General features: G+C 32.6%; 1 protein-coding gene across 15 annotated transcripts in view; it reads left to right on the top strand.

The window, feature by feature from the left end:
* The window catches only part of ADGRL2 (adhesion G protein-coupled receptor L2), a 216,158-nt gene that overhangs the window by 192,473 nt on the left and 8,426 nt on the right, over window positions 1-15,259 (top strand). For all 15 annotated transcript variants that reach the window (XM_073896435.1, XM_073896431.1, XM_073896438.1 and 12 more), the window contains 5 exons: window positions 103-312; window positions 1,228-1,448; window positions 2,771-2,837; window positions 11,042-11,133; window positions 12,971-13,139. In XM_073896435.1, the coding sequence (XP_073752536.1) occupies window positions 103-312; window positions 1,228-1,448; window positions 2,771-2,837; window positions 11,042-11,133; window positions 12,971-13,139 (759 nt within the window). The remainder of the gene's footprint in view (window positions 1-102; window positions 313-1,227; window positions 1,449-2,770; window positions 2,838-11,041; window positions 11,134-12,970; window positions 13,140-15,259) is intronic.

The raw sequence follows: 15,259 nt of genomic DNA, 5'->3' as shown, positions 1-15,259 counted from the left end.
TGGTATTAAAAGATGAGCTACCACATGTGAAAAGCTGTCTTAACTTTAGTTGATGCAATGATGCAGGAATACTAATGTTCCTCATACTATTTTTATTTTCAGTACAAAGATGGAGTTCACGAATTACTCCTTACAGTCATCACCTGGGTGGGAATTGTCATTTCCCTTGTTTGCCTGGCTATATGCATCTTCACCTTCTGCTTTTTCCGTGGTCTGCAAAGTGACCGCAATACTATTCACAAGAACCTTTGTATCAACCTTTTCATTGCGGAATTTATTTTCCTAATAGGCATTGACAAGACAAAATACATGGTAAGCACCCCTTCAGCTTACTGTCCTTGGATCTCTGAAAATTATTATAACAGGTGTGAATCCACACATGATGCCCATATTGATATTTGACTTTATAACTTCATAAAGTTGACAATGGCGATATTGGAGGATAATCTGTAATAAATTAAAAGACAGCACAATCGTTAGGTATTATTATTATTATGAGTTAACTCATTTCTCGTACAAAGGTGCATTTGCATTTTTCTGGGTTGTTATTGAGACATGTAATTTGAATAGAAGAGTGCCAGGGACACTGAAATGAAAAGATACTATTTTTACAGGTTTTATTTTGCCCAGTGATAATTTCTTCATCTTCTGAGCAGTTCATCATCATGAGGTCTCAGTGTCAGAAATAGTACTTATTAGTAAGTAGTTAGTGCTTTACCTTGTATTCATCTGCACTGGGATGAATTTAAGAATGCTCTGCATACGACAGGAAAAGAATGCTAGGAATTAGATCCAGGGTATTCGTCATTAAAGTGAATTTTTAAATTCTCTTACTGAAAAAATAAAAATAATATATTTGGAAACAATTGTTCTGAAGACATATGGAGCAAATAATCTATAAGTAGAATATTCAGATTTAATAGTGGATAATTCTAGAAGAGAAATTAATGTTTTTTATTTACACTTAATTTCACTAAAAGTAGTTGTGTCTTCCAGTGAAGAAATTTCTAGCACACCTGCCATTATACTCTATAAGCATTAAACTCTTCAAATTTGTCAGTGTTTAGAACTCATTTCCATTTGTTAAATTTTTTTTAAGAAACAGTAGTTTAAATAATGTATTTTAAAGACAATCATGAGCACTGTCAGTAAACACTGTCTCATTTTGGGGTGGTCTGCTTGTATTCATGTGTTCTTTTTTGTGCTTCTTGTTCTTTTCCTTTCTAGATTGCTTGTCCAATATTTGCAGGACTTTTACACTTTTTCTTTTTGGCCGCTTTTGCTTGGATGTGCCTAGAAGGTGTGCAGCTCTACCTGATGTTGGTTGAAGTGTTTGAAAGTGAATATTCAAGGAAGAAATATTATTATGTTGCTGGTTACTTGTTTCCTGCCACCGTGGTTGGAGTTTCAGCTGCTATTGACTATAAGAGCTATGGAACAGAAAAAGCGTAAGTAATTGCAAGCGACCTGAGTGTTTTTCAAGTGAATAATTTTTTAAAGCCTGTTAGCTGTCAGTGAGGGTCCCTGACAGACTAAAACAGCATCTGAAAGCTTTATTGGTAAGAGAATGGGCATGCCGTGCACAAATTACAATCAAGTCTTTTGTAATTTTCTAGGTTCAGGGGATTTGTACTCTGGCGAGGCAGATTCTAAATTATGGACTTTCTTTTTAACACAAAAGATTGACCTGAAACAAATTGAAAAAGTAAATAACTTTTTGGCCTTAGAAAGATATTAAGTAAAAATTCTTCTGAACTTAAAGCATCTGACAGGTTTAACTACTCAGTTTTAACCTAATGCTTCATTAGCTCTCTTTGTGCATCCGACCCTCTAGCTAACTCTCATTCTGAATTGTGACAGTAGCACATTCCATCCCATATGTTCTACTTTGATAATATTTTATCAGGCAGTTTGAAAGGATTAAAATAAGGCACTGTCTTTCATTTATAAAAAATATAGATATTTATGGAAAATGACAGAAGGTAGACATAGCCATATTTCTGAGGATTTTATTTGCCAGGAGCATGAATTTGCGTACAAATTCTGTTTATATTTGCCTTTGATAAAATTAGTTATATAAAGATTCCTTGGACTAAAGAAAGCTTTTTGACTAAACAGATGATGAAAGACAAATAAAAGAAATTCAGTGGGGAGTCAGTGTTACATGAAAAATGAACCACTAAGTAAAATCTGTCTTAATAAGTTTATGCATCATTTACTCTAATACTATGAGTGCTATGCTTTGATTTTTTTTTATCTCGTATTCATCCATTCCCAGTTGAGGTATTATATTTATGCTGTACTGTTTTGAAGCAAGCATAACAGCTGAACATTTTGTTTGTCTGTTATGTTCCATAGGGTTAAACACTGTAGCTCAGATACAGATCTGAAAGGCAAATTTTGAAGATAAGAACTTTAAAATGATGAGACAAATTGGAATATTGAGTTTCAAGTTTTTCTTAGTAAAATCAGAGGTCTTAAGAATTAGGGATTGGGTGTGGTGGGGTTGTTTATCCCATACGAGCATAATAATGTATGCCTTTACCAAATTTAAAACCTGTAATGAAAAACAGTAGGCGGAAGTAAATGAATTACTACTCTTATATGTCAAAGCCCACTCAGAATCATTAAAATTGTTCTTACCCATGGTAAATGAAATTTCAAAGGCAAATGTAAAGATAGTTTTGTTAGATTTTTTTAAATTCTATATTTTTTGTAATGTTGAGGATCCATTGAAGCTACTTAATGCATACTCTTCTTTTCATCATAGTTGCTGGCTTCATGTTGATAACTATTTTATATGGAGTTTCATTGGACCAGTTACCTTCATTATTCTGGTAAGCAGATGCTGTTTTCCTTTCATTTTTAGCTTGCTGCTTCTGCAGTGCTACTGAAACAAAGATAATTGATTTTATTTTTAATTTATCTATGCATCGAAGGATTTATAAATGTGTCTAGCCGCGACAGGATAAAAATACGTAATATACCTTAAATGTTATGCCATTATTGAGAGTTTATGTACTTGCTCATTAGTACTATTTCGAAAATACTCTTTCCTCTAAAAAGTACTTTTTCTTATCTAGTTTGCTACAATGTCATGTCATAATCTAAAAAAATATATTGCATGATTTGGGCCTAGTTTAATAATTAGGAATAACTGAAATGTATAGTGTATTTTGTGTTTGGGTAGTGGAGTTTTTTGCTAAGAGTTGTAGTTCAGGAAGTTATGTCTTCAAAATCTGTACTATTAGCCCTGTACCAAGTTATGTGGCATTTGTAAATTAAATGAATGTTTTGTGGAATTGAAATAACATTAGCTTAATATTTATAATATTAATTTCCACATAGTAATTTAATACTGTTAAATAAATGTCCACACCCTAAATTCTTTTTAGGGCACAAAATTTTTTTAAGCTTAGATTAATAAGCATTAAATCAATTTTAAACTCATTAGAAATAAAATTACTTTTCTAAGACTTTAAAATGCCAAGTAAAAATACTGGTCTTCAAGAAATTTTTTTAAATAAATTTGATGCAAGTTAAATATAGTGACGTAAGTTTTTTTTTTGAACTGCTTACATTACCATTAGTCAAATATTTGAAATATAGTTGAAATAAAAGGATGTAGCTAAAATATTTGGATTTTGGGATTTAAAATTTTCACTGAGTTTTAGCATTCTGTTCTTACAGATAGATGCTATTGACCATTATAAGATTGAAAAGGAAACATAAGCAAGTTTAAATATTGCATATATCTTTTAAATACCTAGTTTAAGGATTTTTTTTCTTTAAAAGAAGTGATACACATGAGCTTAAGATATTTCTATAGTTAACATAGAATTAACATGTTTCATAAAATTGAGGGAAATATGTAGTAGTTCAAGGAAATGTACAACCACTTCAAATGTATGTACTTTTGTCCTTAAATTGAATTATACACTTATACAAAGCAAAATGAAAATTTGAGGTGAATGCCTGTTTGAATCAAGCCAGTAAAACATTCTCAAGTGTTCCTAGAAAAGCTAATTTCTCATCAGAATTACTCAATCCAAATGGTTGCCCTAGTTTTTGTTCTTGGTTTATTTAATTTAACATAGCCTAAGCCATTCTCAAATTAAATGGTAAGCAGCTGATTTGAAGTGGCATGATCCTTAAAGACACAGGCTTCTCTTTTTTTTCCCCCTGAGCCCTTAGGTAAATGTATTGGTAACTTTGAAAATTGTAAAGACCATTTTAGAGATACCTAGTCTATAGAAGTATCGTGTTAACTTCTTTTGTACTAGTTTTATTTCCATCTAAAAATAAATACTGACTTTAGAGTATTAAAATTTTTTTCACTTGGCCGAAAGACTTTAATGTTCACATATAATCAGCTTCTAGTAAGAAAAGAGGTGAAGGACATTTTATTATATTGCCCATTTACAGTGTGGGCCTGCCATTATTTATTAGTCTTGTCATCATTGCTATCCTGTACCAAATCATTTAGGTTGAAATGTGAAGGGCTTTGGGGAATAGTGCTCCCAACTTTAAAAAACAACAAAGAAACCCAGCAGGTTGGGGTGCCTGGGTGGCTTAGTCTTTAAGCGTCTGCCTTCGGCTCAGGTCATGGTCCCAGGGTCCTGGGATCGAGCCCAGCATCGGGCTCCCTCCTCCGCAGGAAGCCTGCTTCTCCCTCTCCCACGCCCCCGCTTGTGTTCCTTCTCTCACTGTGTCTCTCTCTGTCAAATAAATAAATAATATCTTAAAAAAACACACACACACAAAAACCAGCAGGTAGCTATTTTGACAGTACAGATCCTAGGAGTAATTCTCCTGCACCTGCTTTGCCCTCTAATTCTCCCAACACAGAGTCAAAGAGTGGTATAGAGGTGTAAAACATTGTGCATAACCTAAATTGAGATCTAATATGATTGTTCAGCATATTTGTTGAATGTTAATATAGTTATACCACATACATCCTTCCGATGAGAAAGGATATCTAAAAGTCAATTCAAACACAAATCTTAGTAATATAAGCTATATTTATATATATAATTGGTTTATATAAATATTTTATATTTATTTTAAAAATATATTAATATATAATATATAATTATTTTATAAATATATTTATTATATTTATATTTATATAAAAGTTATTTATGTAAATATATATATACACACACACACTATATAATATAGTACTCCCTTTTAAGGAGTACTCTTACAACAAAAAGTACTCATTACCATTCCTGGAAAGTGTAGTTTTACATTTCCAACTTTTCTGAATGGAAGCCGTTTAACTTAATAGTATTAAGTAAGTGTACGTTTTTAATAATGTTCTATGAAGAAAAATAACATGCTATGGAAGCTAAAACTTCCTGCTTCGGTATTTCTATAGACTATCTTGCCTACAGGCACTAGAGTTATTATATCTATGAGAAAAGTGCTTGTAAGTAATGAGCAGTGGGAAACCATTAGTATGCCTGAAATGGTTTAATGAAAGCTTGGATCATGACACGTCAGGAGCTGTTCTTATCATTTGGACAGCTCCATCTGCATCGTTAATAATTAATTCAGTTCAGTAAGAGTTCAGCTCACATACTCATTTAGAAGTCTTCTTCAGAGAACACCTCTCTGGCTGCTAGTCCCAGGGAGGAATAGGCTTCTGCTCGGCTAACAGCAAAGATCTGGAGATACAAGTGCGGTTTTAGAGTTGCATTTGCCAGGTAGCAAAAGCTCCAGGGAGGACAAAAAGGGTCAGAACATGTGCAGTTCAGTTAGGTTACTTCAGAGTGGTGTTTCTGTTCTTCTGTCTTATCATATCCATGTCAGCACTGCAAGCTGTGGAGTGAATTTTAAGCTGCTAAGCTCAGACGGATGTGATTCAATTGAGCAGGTTGATGACTCTAAAACAAACTGTGTGCTCCTGTAATCGCTGGTACCCTCTGCTTTCTTTTAACTTCTTTGTATTTTCGTGTCACCAGTGTGGGTGACAGTTAGCTCTGCCATATCATCAAGTAGCAAATTCTGTCAGCAAATTATACTGGCAGATTATGTATACAAGAACTCGTGAAATTATTATTTTGAGATAGGTAAAAGAGTATTATTTGTCCTTAGAAGAGAAGGAATGCCCCATTTGGCAATTAACTCTATTTAGCTGAATAGGAAAATCTGTTTCTTCTGAATTGGCTGTCTTTCACATAGAATTCTATTAAGAGATGCCCGTCTACCTATTTACCTATGTGTACACACACACACACGGAGCAGAGATAAATCTGATTAATCCCTGGATGAGTTGCCTCATCTCTAAGATTAATCATCAGTGTGGGCATTTAGGCTGGTGGGTTGGCATTCAATATTGAGCACAGTCCTACGACTACTGACTTCTCTGTGAATGACTGAGTAATGACATGCACTTTCCAGGTTTAGACAAATCTTTGGATACACAGTTGTAACTCTGTCTTTTTCCTTTCTCTCTGATGCATAGCACCTTTCAGCCTATCTCAAAATATGTACTATGTTTAAGCTTAGTAGTATTTATGTTGGAAAGAAAAAAAACCCAAAACAAGTAGACAAAAAATGGCTGCATTGGAATTTGAGGGGAGAAAAGCAGCACTTCAACGGTAGAGACATTCTTCTCTCCCTGGCTTTTTGCCTGCTTTCCTGGAAGAAATAGGAGAAATTTCTTTGATGTTTGGGATTTCTTTTATTTTTTAAATGCATACCAAAGGCAGGAAAATAAATTGGGAAGAAATAAAAGGGAGGAGAAAGAAATCACTTCCTGTGATTAGAAAGGGAAAAAAAAGAAGCCCCCAAAGTTGATGGCTGGAAAGAGCCATTTATGTCATGGGGAAAATGCGAAGAAGGGAGAACTCAGATTTGCAGTCAGTACTTCATTTGAAACTAACTTTTTTTTTTTTTTTTGCCTGTAAGTGACTATTTTGGATGATAATATCAGAGATATTTCTATTTGCCCTTCAGTTTCTTATTCTGATTCCCTTAGTTACATTTTAAGAGAACAACAAAGGAGAAGAGAGGGGAAAAATATTTTACTCTACAAAATCATGACTCCTTTATGAAGAGTCTTCCTGAAAAAGATCACAACCAACAATGTTTTTTCTATGAAAATAAATATATTTACATTTTTTTAGCAGTAGAGAGAAAGAAAGAACTCTAAAACCTCATATTAAAAATTTTTTTACACTTCAGGATTTGTTCTATTTAATTCCAGAAAGCATTTCACTGTCATACATATTGGTGATAATATATAAAAATGTTTAATACCTAAGTGACATAAGTATCTTTTTCACTTCTTTAATATAATAAACACATTATCAGTGAAATTTTTAATGTGGATTTGGGGAAAAGAAAAGTACCTTATGTTTAGCGCTTTTTTTTGCCATTTTATATTATGGTTCACAGTATGTCTTGTGTGCCTTTTTTCATAACTACTTTGTCTTGAAATGATGGTATTTTGTTCTGTTGAAGATACCATTGCTTCATTATTTGTATATTTTCAAGTCATATTTCAAAGTCTAAATTAGTGTTGGATTTAACTATAAATTTCTTGGCAACCTAAATATTAGTGCACTGGTTCTAATTCTTCCATTTAGTTTTTTGAAATTGGAGAAATCACAGACATTTGTGAAACAATCTGAGTGCAAAAATCTTTCTGTGGTTTTATGATTATTTTTCTAGTAGTTTTAATTATTTTTAAAGAGATTCACTTTTAAAACATCTTTTTGAAACATTCTATTCTACGTATGTTAGAAATGACAGCCCTTTTTTGGACTCAATTATGAGTTTGTGTGATGTTTAGTTATATGAGTGGAACACACACAGGTTTGAGAAAAGAGAACTATCTGTTAAACATATCGTTTGTCTAGTGGGAGTAGGAGTGTGTGGACATTTTAGCCATTTGCTGATTATGGGATGGTAGTGTTTTCCAAAGAAATAGAGAATTAGTTACTCTAGCAAGTCGATCAGGTAGAAGTCATTTGAAGAGCACATCTCTTATGTTCAGGATTTCCTTGAGGCTGTATTTTATATATTAATTAATTTATTATTTATCTTCAACTCATTCATCATCTCTGAGTGATTTCTAAAATGGATTACTCTTTATAGAAGTAGAATCTTTTTTTTTTTTAATAAAAAACTAGTATGTCTTTGCTAGGGACTCTTAATTTTCTTGCCCAGAATAAACTGGTTCATTTTATTTGTAAAGATGCTGGGCTATGGACTCAGCTCACAGTATATTGAATCTCAGCACTGACATTATAGTAGCTAAGTAATCTTTGGCAAGGTACTTAACATCTTAGAATGTAAATTGACTCTCCAAGTGCTCCCTGTTACCTCTGGACATAGGATTATAGGTTGTTGCTGTTTTTCGCGTAATTTTCTGAACTTGTTTGTATTGTGAATATACTATATTTGTAACTAGAAAGAAGCCCTAGATGCATTTATAATGTTAAAAAACCTCAGTAGAGTGAGGAGAAAGGAAGGGGGGATGTATCTACCAGTCTGTGTTTTAAGGATTAAATAAGTTTTCTGTGTCACATTCAACTTGGTTAATCCTCAGACTAAAAAAAAAAAAAAAAAAAAAAAGCTTTGTATCATATTTAAGCTTTAATTCTATTCTTCAATGGGTAGATTTCATTTTCATTTCAGTTTTATTAGAAAATGTGTTAGTTCTGAAATAACAGATTTTAACCTGGTCGTCTTCATTGAAAAAAATATGTTGGTATGTGTTCATCCTTTCTACTCATTTTCTTTTCATAATATGATACTTTATACATCACATTTTTTCACATTCACATTCTTTATTTTCTTGTAATTTATACATTATAGTGGATAACTTTTTTCTTTCCTGGAGTATACTACTACTACTATTATTTTATTCCTGAAGGGATAATTAATATACTTAGACAGTGATGAACACCAAATTGTGGCCGCCCTATATGCTTTAGGAAATTGTGTAAGTAAAGGAAGGGGGAAGAAACAACCCTAGGTCCAGAATTATGGAATGAAAGAAATAAATGGTTATATTAGGACATTCAAAAAGAAGGGTCTAGAGATTTAAAGGATTTTAACTCTGAATCTACAAGGCAGCTTTTCTTTCCTAAGAGTTGTATCAGTTGTGTGTTTATTTGGGTTTTGTTTTGTTTTTAGGATATTTGGAGTTCTTATTTGTAAAACCACTCTCTTAATTTTACTAGTTAAGACCTACTGTTGCATAAAATAAAAAGTAAAAACACTATTGGTTTTGCCTTTAAAAAAATTAGAGATATACTGTACCATCATTCTTTAGAAACTAAATCAGATATTTACTGTACTATCAGAAGGATCTCCCTAACTTCTCAAAGGTAGAAATTGTATCTTACCCACAATACAATAGGCACATTCTTGTGTGGAGCAGTAAGGTCAATAAATATTTGTTGAATGAATTGCATTATACTGTAATGTCTCTGAAAATGTAAACATTTATTTATATCGTGACCAACTGGAATAATCATTAGAATATAAAACTAGAAAATCTATTTGCATTTTCTCTAGACAAGTATTTTAATAAGTTAATTTTTAAGTAGGTTTTTTAAACAGAGAGCTTCTTTTGTCCTTCTTTTGTTAATGTTAAGTAATTAACATGAAACGATAGAATGCTATCTGCCAACACTTGCAAATTATACCCATTAACCTCATTTTATCCCTTAAGAGGAAATTCTACATTTAAGAGAAATAATAAGGCACAGTAGACAAAATGAGTGATAAACAGCTTAGATTAAAGCCTTCACTCTGTTCCTAAACTCATCATTAGGAAGGACTTGGAAATTTTATTTATTGCCCTATATAATTTTTCCTAATTATAAAATCAGAAGTAGTGATGAATGAGTAAAATAGCATTATCATTTTATCAGATGGTATTGTGACTCAGTAAAAATGATCATCTTATTATAACAAAATTATGCTGAGTGCTTACCATCAAGGAATTGCTTTCATCCCTATTTGTCCTTTTCTGAATACAGCATTTGGGCTTGCACTCTCTAAGCCAAGTAAAGCTTACAAAATATAACTTTGTTTTGTCTTTTTAAAAGTAATAATCTGAAGTAAATAAAATGTCAAAGAAATCCAGGAGTGATCGAGCTTAGTTCTGTTCTTAGAGCCTAAAAATGGAATAGCCTTTCCTCTGTCCAGCATTTGGCCAGGTTTCTGTAGAAGCAGATGCAAAGTTGCAAACATTATCTCTCTTGAGTCAAAACATGTCTTTTCGTCTGAGTTCACTCATGTTGGCCTCCCAAGCCTACCCTCCATGTCAGGTTCCATCTTCCCTTTTTTTGCTTTTGTTTGCACCTGGATTCTTTGCACAACTCAGTGTTTAGAGGGACCCAGAGCAGCCTTCCTTCAGAATTTACCCACACCCATACAATAGAGAGGCATAAAGACAAAAGGACTGATGATGGCTTTTAACCATTTAACAAATGGTATATAACAAATAAATAGATATTTTAAAAGTTTGTCTTTCTAGAACTAATAAATATTTTTATTTTTCATTTATTTTATTTCATTTGATCCTCACAATTACCTTACAAGTAGATCGTGCAAATGTTATTATCCTCTTCTAATCAGTCAAAATCAAAAGCTAGACTCTCGGCTAAATCTTAGGGTCCCAAATCCAGCAATTCTTGTAAGCTACGTGATGTCAACGCCCCTTCTAAAGACTTCACTTCAGTGCTTCCGTTAGATGGCTTTTAGGCCCTGGAGTATGTCTAGCTAAAGAAACTAATTTAGGTTTTCTAATTTATTTAATCATCACCACATGATGCTGATTTAATTAGGTTGCAGTTTCATGTCAAATGATCTATTAAAAAAATGAATCATACATAGTTGGGGTATTTTTTATTTAGACTCAACTTGATCATTGCCTATGTAAAATTCAGTCAGTGAGTGTCTACTATATACTCATGTCATTGGTATTTAGCTGCATTAACTTGTTAAGTATATTTGCAAAACTTACTCATTTTTTCTCTGTGGTTATAGTGGCCTAATTCTTTATTTGTTATAACAGCTAAATATTATCTTCCTGGTGATCACATTATGCAAAATGGTGAAGCACTCAAACACTTTGAAACCAGATTCTAGCAGGTTGGAAAACATTAAGTAAGTATTTAGTATTTTAATTTTAGTGTTTGACAAACTAAGTGAAAGATACTCTCCACAGAGAATACATGAATGCCTTCTATCAACTGTAGAAATTTTCAGAATGAAGTTTTACTGATCAAGGTTGAGTCTCAGTGTGAATCATGTCACAGACATTGGTCAAAAATTAGATAACAGTTTCTGTCTTGATCTAGAGCCAAGAAATTGTTTTAGTGGCTTTGTGGAAATTCCATATCACTGTAGCAATTTCATTTGAATTTAAAATGCAGTTCAAAATGATGTTGCTGTTTGCATGGCTGATATGATTATATTAAGCTTGTTTTGTTAAATGACTTTTTCGATTTAAGGATTCTGAGCAGTTTTCTACTTCTAATCCTGTTTTCCTAAGATAATTCACTCTATTACTATTGTTAACTTGGAGATTATCTTTTGTTTTCATGATAATTAAAGAAATGTTTATTTCAATATTGAATAAAAACTACAATGTCCTATCAATGAAAAATGCTATCTAATTATAAAATTTATATTTGTTGATTCATTAAGTCATTTATGGAAGCATTTCCAGAGTTATCTTTTAGATATGAGTTAATTTAAAATGTGAGGAGGTATTATTCAAGTTGGTTATAATGGGAATGTGAAGAATATTTTTAATGTAAAAAATGGCAGATCTACAATAAGGGTAATTTTTTTTTTTTAAACTTAGCTGTTTTAGATAGGTTAGTGCCAGCTTCATTGCATGTTGCATGGTAAGAGAGAGAGCTAATCTTTAGCATCTCTCTTTTCTTCCTTTTCCTCTTTCTGTCTTCTCATCTACACCAGTAATTACCGTGTTTGTGATGGCTACTATAATACGGACTTACCTGGGTAAGGTAGAACCCTACATTAACAGATTTATGGCATGATTTATATTTTTTACAAATCCGTCAATATCATGAATTGCCCTTAATTTTTGTAATTATTTTGGAATATCTAAGTTGCTATAGTATTTTTAAACTGTAATATGCCTTTATTTTTTAATTGCTTGCCTCTGCATTTTGACTTTCTTAATTTTGACTAATTTATAAAATATATAAATGCTTTCTTACTACTTTCTATTTTAATTCTGTCTAATAATTTTGTTTCTCTTTTCTGCTTATAATGCTTTCTAGCTATGAAGATAATAAGCCATTTATCAAGTAAGATCATTAGTTAGACATGCAATGCACTGACTTTAAATCCTTTCCATTCCGTCCTATTTTCTACAGTTCTTTTCTCCTTAAGCTATTCATGATGAAATCTCTCCAAAATTATTTTATTTTGAAGTTGTTCTCATATTTTCGTCCCATTTCAGCAAGGCTTCTTCATGCTTTAGTTAAAATACCTTAGGTTCACCTAAGATTAGTTGATTAGAATCTGCAGTTTAGGTGTTAAGCGATTATCTGCCATTTAACCTTTCTGTATGTGTCACATTATTCAGTGTCATGAGTACACCACAGGAATAAAAAGATAGGAGTGAACTAATTAAGGACTCCTTAATTTCTTTTACTAAAATGCACATAAAAGACAATAAAGTTATGGGGGATGTTTTCACACCTTGTATTTTAATATAGTTTTGATACCTTGTTAATGCTGGAGTAAGAGAAGGTCATACCTGCTGTTGCTGTTTTCACTGGAGGCTGCAGTACTAAATGCTATTGTTCTTTCTTTAATCAGTGAAAGGTTAAAGCCAAAATGCTGGTTGAATTTGAATGTGAACATAGAGAAAGTCAACTGCTACTACTGATAATGTTAATATTTAAGTGTGAGATATGTTGTTCTCTCATTGAACTTGTTAATAAAATTCACTTTATTTTTTCAGGTCTTGGGTGCTTGGCGCTTTTGCTCTTCTATGTCTTCTTGGCCTAACCTGGTCATTTGGGTTGCTTTTTATAAATGAGGAGACTATTGTGATGGCATATCTCTTCACCATCTTTAATGCTTTCCAGGGAGTGTTCATTTTCATCTTTCACTGTGCTCTCCAAAAGAAAGTAAGTGAAGTCACCTAGAGGCTTTAGTTCCTTGTTCTTTGGTTTGAAAATCAGAGATGAAATAGAGAAGATTTTACAGTTTTACAGCTGACATAGTACTAAATAGAATCATTTTTAATCATACATTAATTGTAATGCATGTCTGGAAATTCGGGCTTCACATATAAAGTAAGTCAGTACCAATCATCTTTTTGGATCTCACTTTGGGAATATTAGAAGCTAGACACTTATGTTAAGATTCCTTCTTTGCTAGTGGGGTCTACAAACGTGCTTTGTGCAAAAGGTATACAAGATAAAGAAAAGGTTAAATAATCTCATTTTTTTTGCTCGATAAAGGGAATGCAGTGGTCCAAAACGAAATTGAGCATAAGGATAAATGACTTTGATTTTAAAAGCACCAGACATACAAAAAATTAATGTTAATGTTACCTTTTGAGTAGTTGTGGAAGATCTAAAACCCAGTAATTTAATATCTCACATCTTATTATTTTGTCTTGATTTTATGTTAACTGGAGTCAGCAAAAATGATTCAAAAATTAAAGTTAAAGATGAAAAACTTGCAAGAAGATGTAAACCTAAGAGAAGAGTTTAGCTGCCTTTTAACTAGGTATCACATCCTTTCTCTGTCTGCATATCTAATATAGTCTTTTTATTTTGTTATTACTAGTTGGTCACTAAATTGAACAGAGAAATAGAATTTTGAAAGTGAAAACTATTATGTTTTCAGTCTTGACAAGATGATAGTGTTGTTACTTCCATCAGTTGTTGAGTAAGCTATAATTTTGAGATAATGACAGTGGAATGTGCAATACTGACAGATAATGTACATTCACAGCAATATAGGCATTAAGCAAAACCAACATTGGAGGGTATTATTTGGATAAAATACCATTTTGATTGCCATTGTCTTGGTCAACAGCATTTCAGAGCAATTAATAGCCACTAAATGTACAAAAAAATTTTGTGAGGTATCAGGTGTTATTTAATAACACTGAACTTTAATTTTCTAAACATTATACAGGTATAACCTTGTAACTACTTTAGTTTTTACTATTTCTTACACAAATGAGCATTTTGTATACATACATAGCATCACATATCATAATTTCTTCCAAATGTGTTTGTTTGACATAAAGCATAAATTATTTCCTCATAGAGGTATGTTTATTAATTGAACAAAGAGATTTTGCTGTGCTTTTTAATTAACAATTACATTTTTGAAACAGTGTGTTGGACTTCCTTTTGAACACATTCTACTTAGCCTTGGATATGTCCTGTTGGGTGCTGCCAGGATGAATGGCTAAGAATATGATATAAAATGATTTAGTTAACATCACGCTTCTTACTGCTTGAGTGAGCATATTTAAGCAAAGAAAATTCTTTGAAAGTTCAAGCCCATTGTTATTTGTTCTAATAGGTGTATAATAAGGCTAAGAGGATGAAAATGCAAGTGCACTTGGATTTAAAAGGTCATCTAGTACCTCTAATGCTGTAATTTTTCAGGGAATAAGTGTCAAAGTCATGGTCTTTGCAGGCAGATACTGAGCACAGAACTGTGTGTGTATGTGGGGGGGGGCGTCTTTTTGAGTGTTTTTGGCAACCTACTAGAAAATAATTTCTCATGCAACTTCTCCTTCTTGTCTGTTCTAATTTTAGTCTGGCTCTAAGCCAGAGCAGAACTTGTTCATAGGCCAATAGAACTGCACAGAATCCAGCCCTCCTCCCCATGCCTCCCAATTCTGCACCACCTTTCTAGGTGGGGCCCTATTCTTTAGCAATTGTTTGGACTTCACTTTTTAAAGTTTCCTTTAAACTTTCTTTAGGCCTAACAGCTTTCCTGTCTATTCATATATCCAAGCTTCAGGGGAAAAGGGAAATTACATGGGTAACTCATTAATGTGAATGGAAATTGCATAAATAGTTCCCTTGTGTGCTAATGAAGTGAATAGGCATCTTGGACACTCTACACTAAATGTTAAAGCTAGACACATCAGAAAATGAAGAAAACATTCCATCCTAATTAACAGCATATGTATCAAAGTCCTTTTTCTCTTTATTCATGTGCCAAAGTAGTCTTGTCATTATAAAGAGGTTACCCGCAAAACTATGCAATCCAGTAA

This window comes from Callorhinus ursinus, unplaced genomic scaffold (assembly GCF_003265705.2).
Source record: "Callorhinus ursinus isolate GAN/ISIS: 27379988/994484 unplaced genomic scaffold, GSC_fseal_2.0 scaffold9, whole genome shotgun sequence".
Lineage (NCBI taxonomy): Eukaryota > Metazoa > Chordata > Mammalia > Carnivora > Otariidae > Callorhinus > Callorhinus ursinus.
Note: the sequence above shows the minus strand (reverse complement) of the source record. Positions and strands in the feature narration are given on the sequence as shown.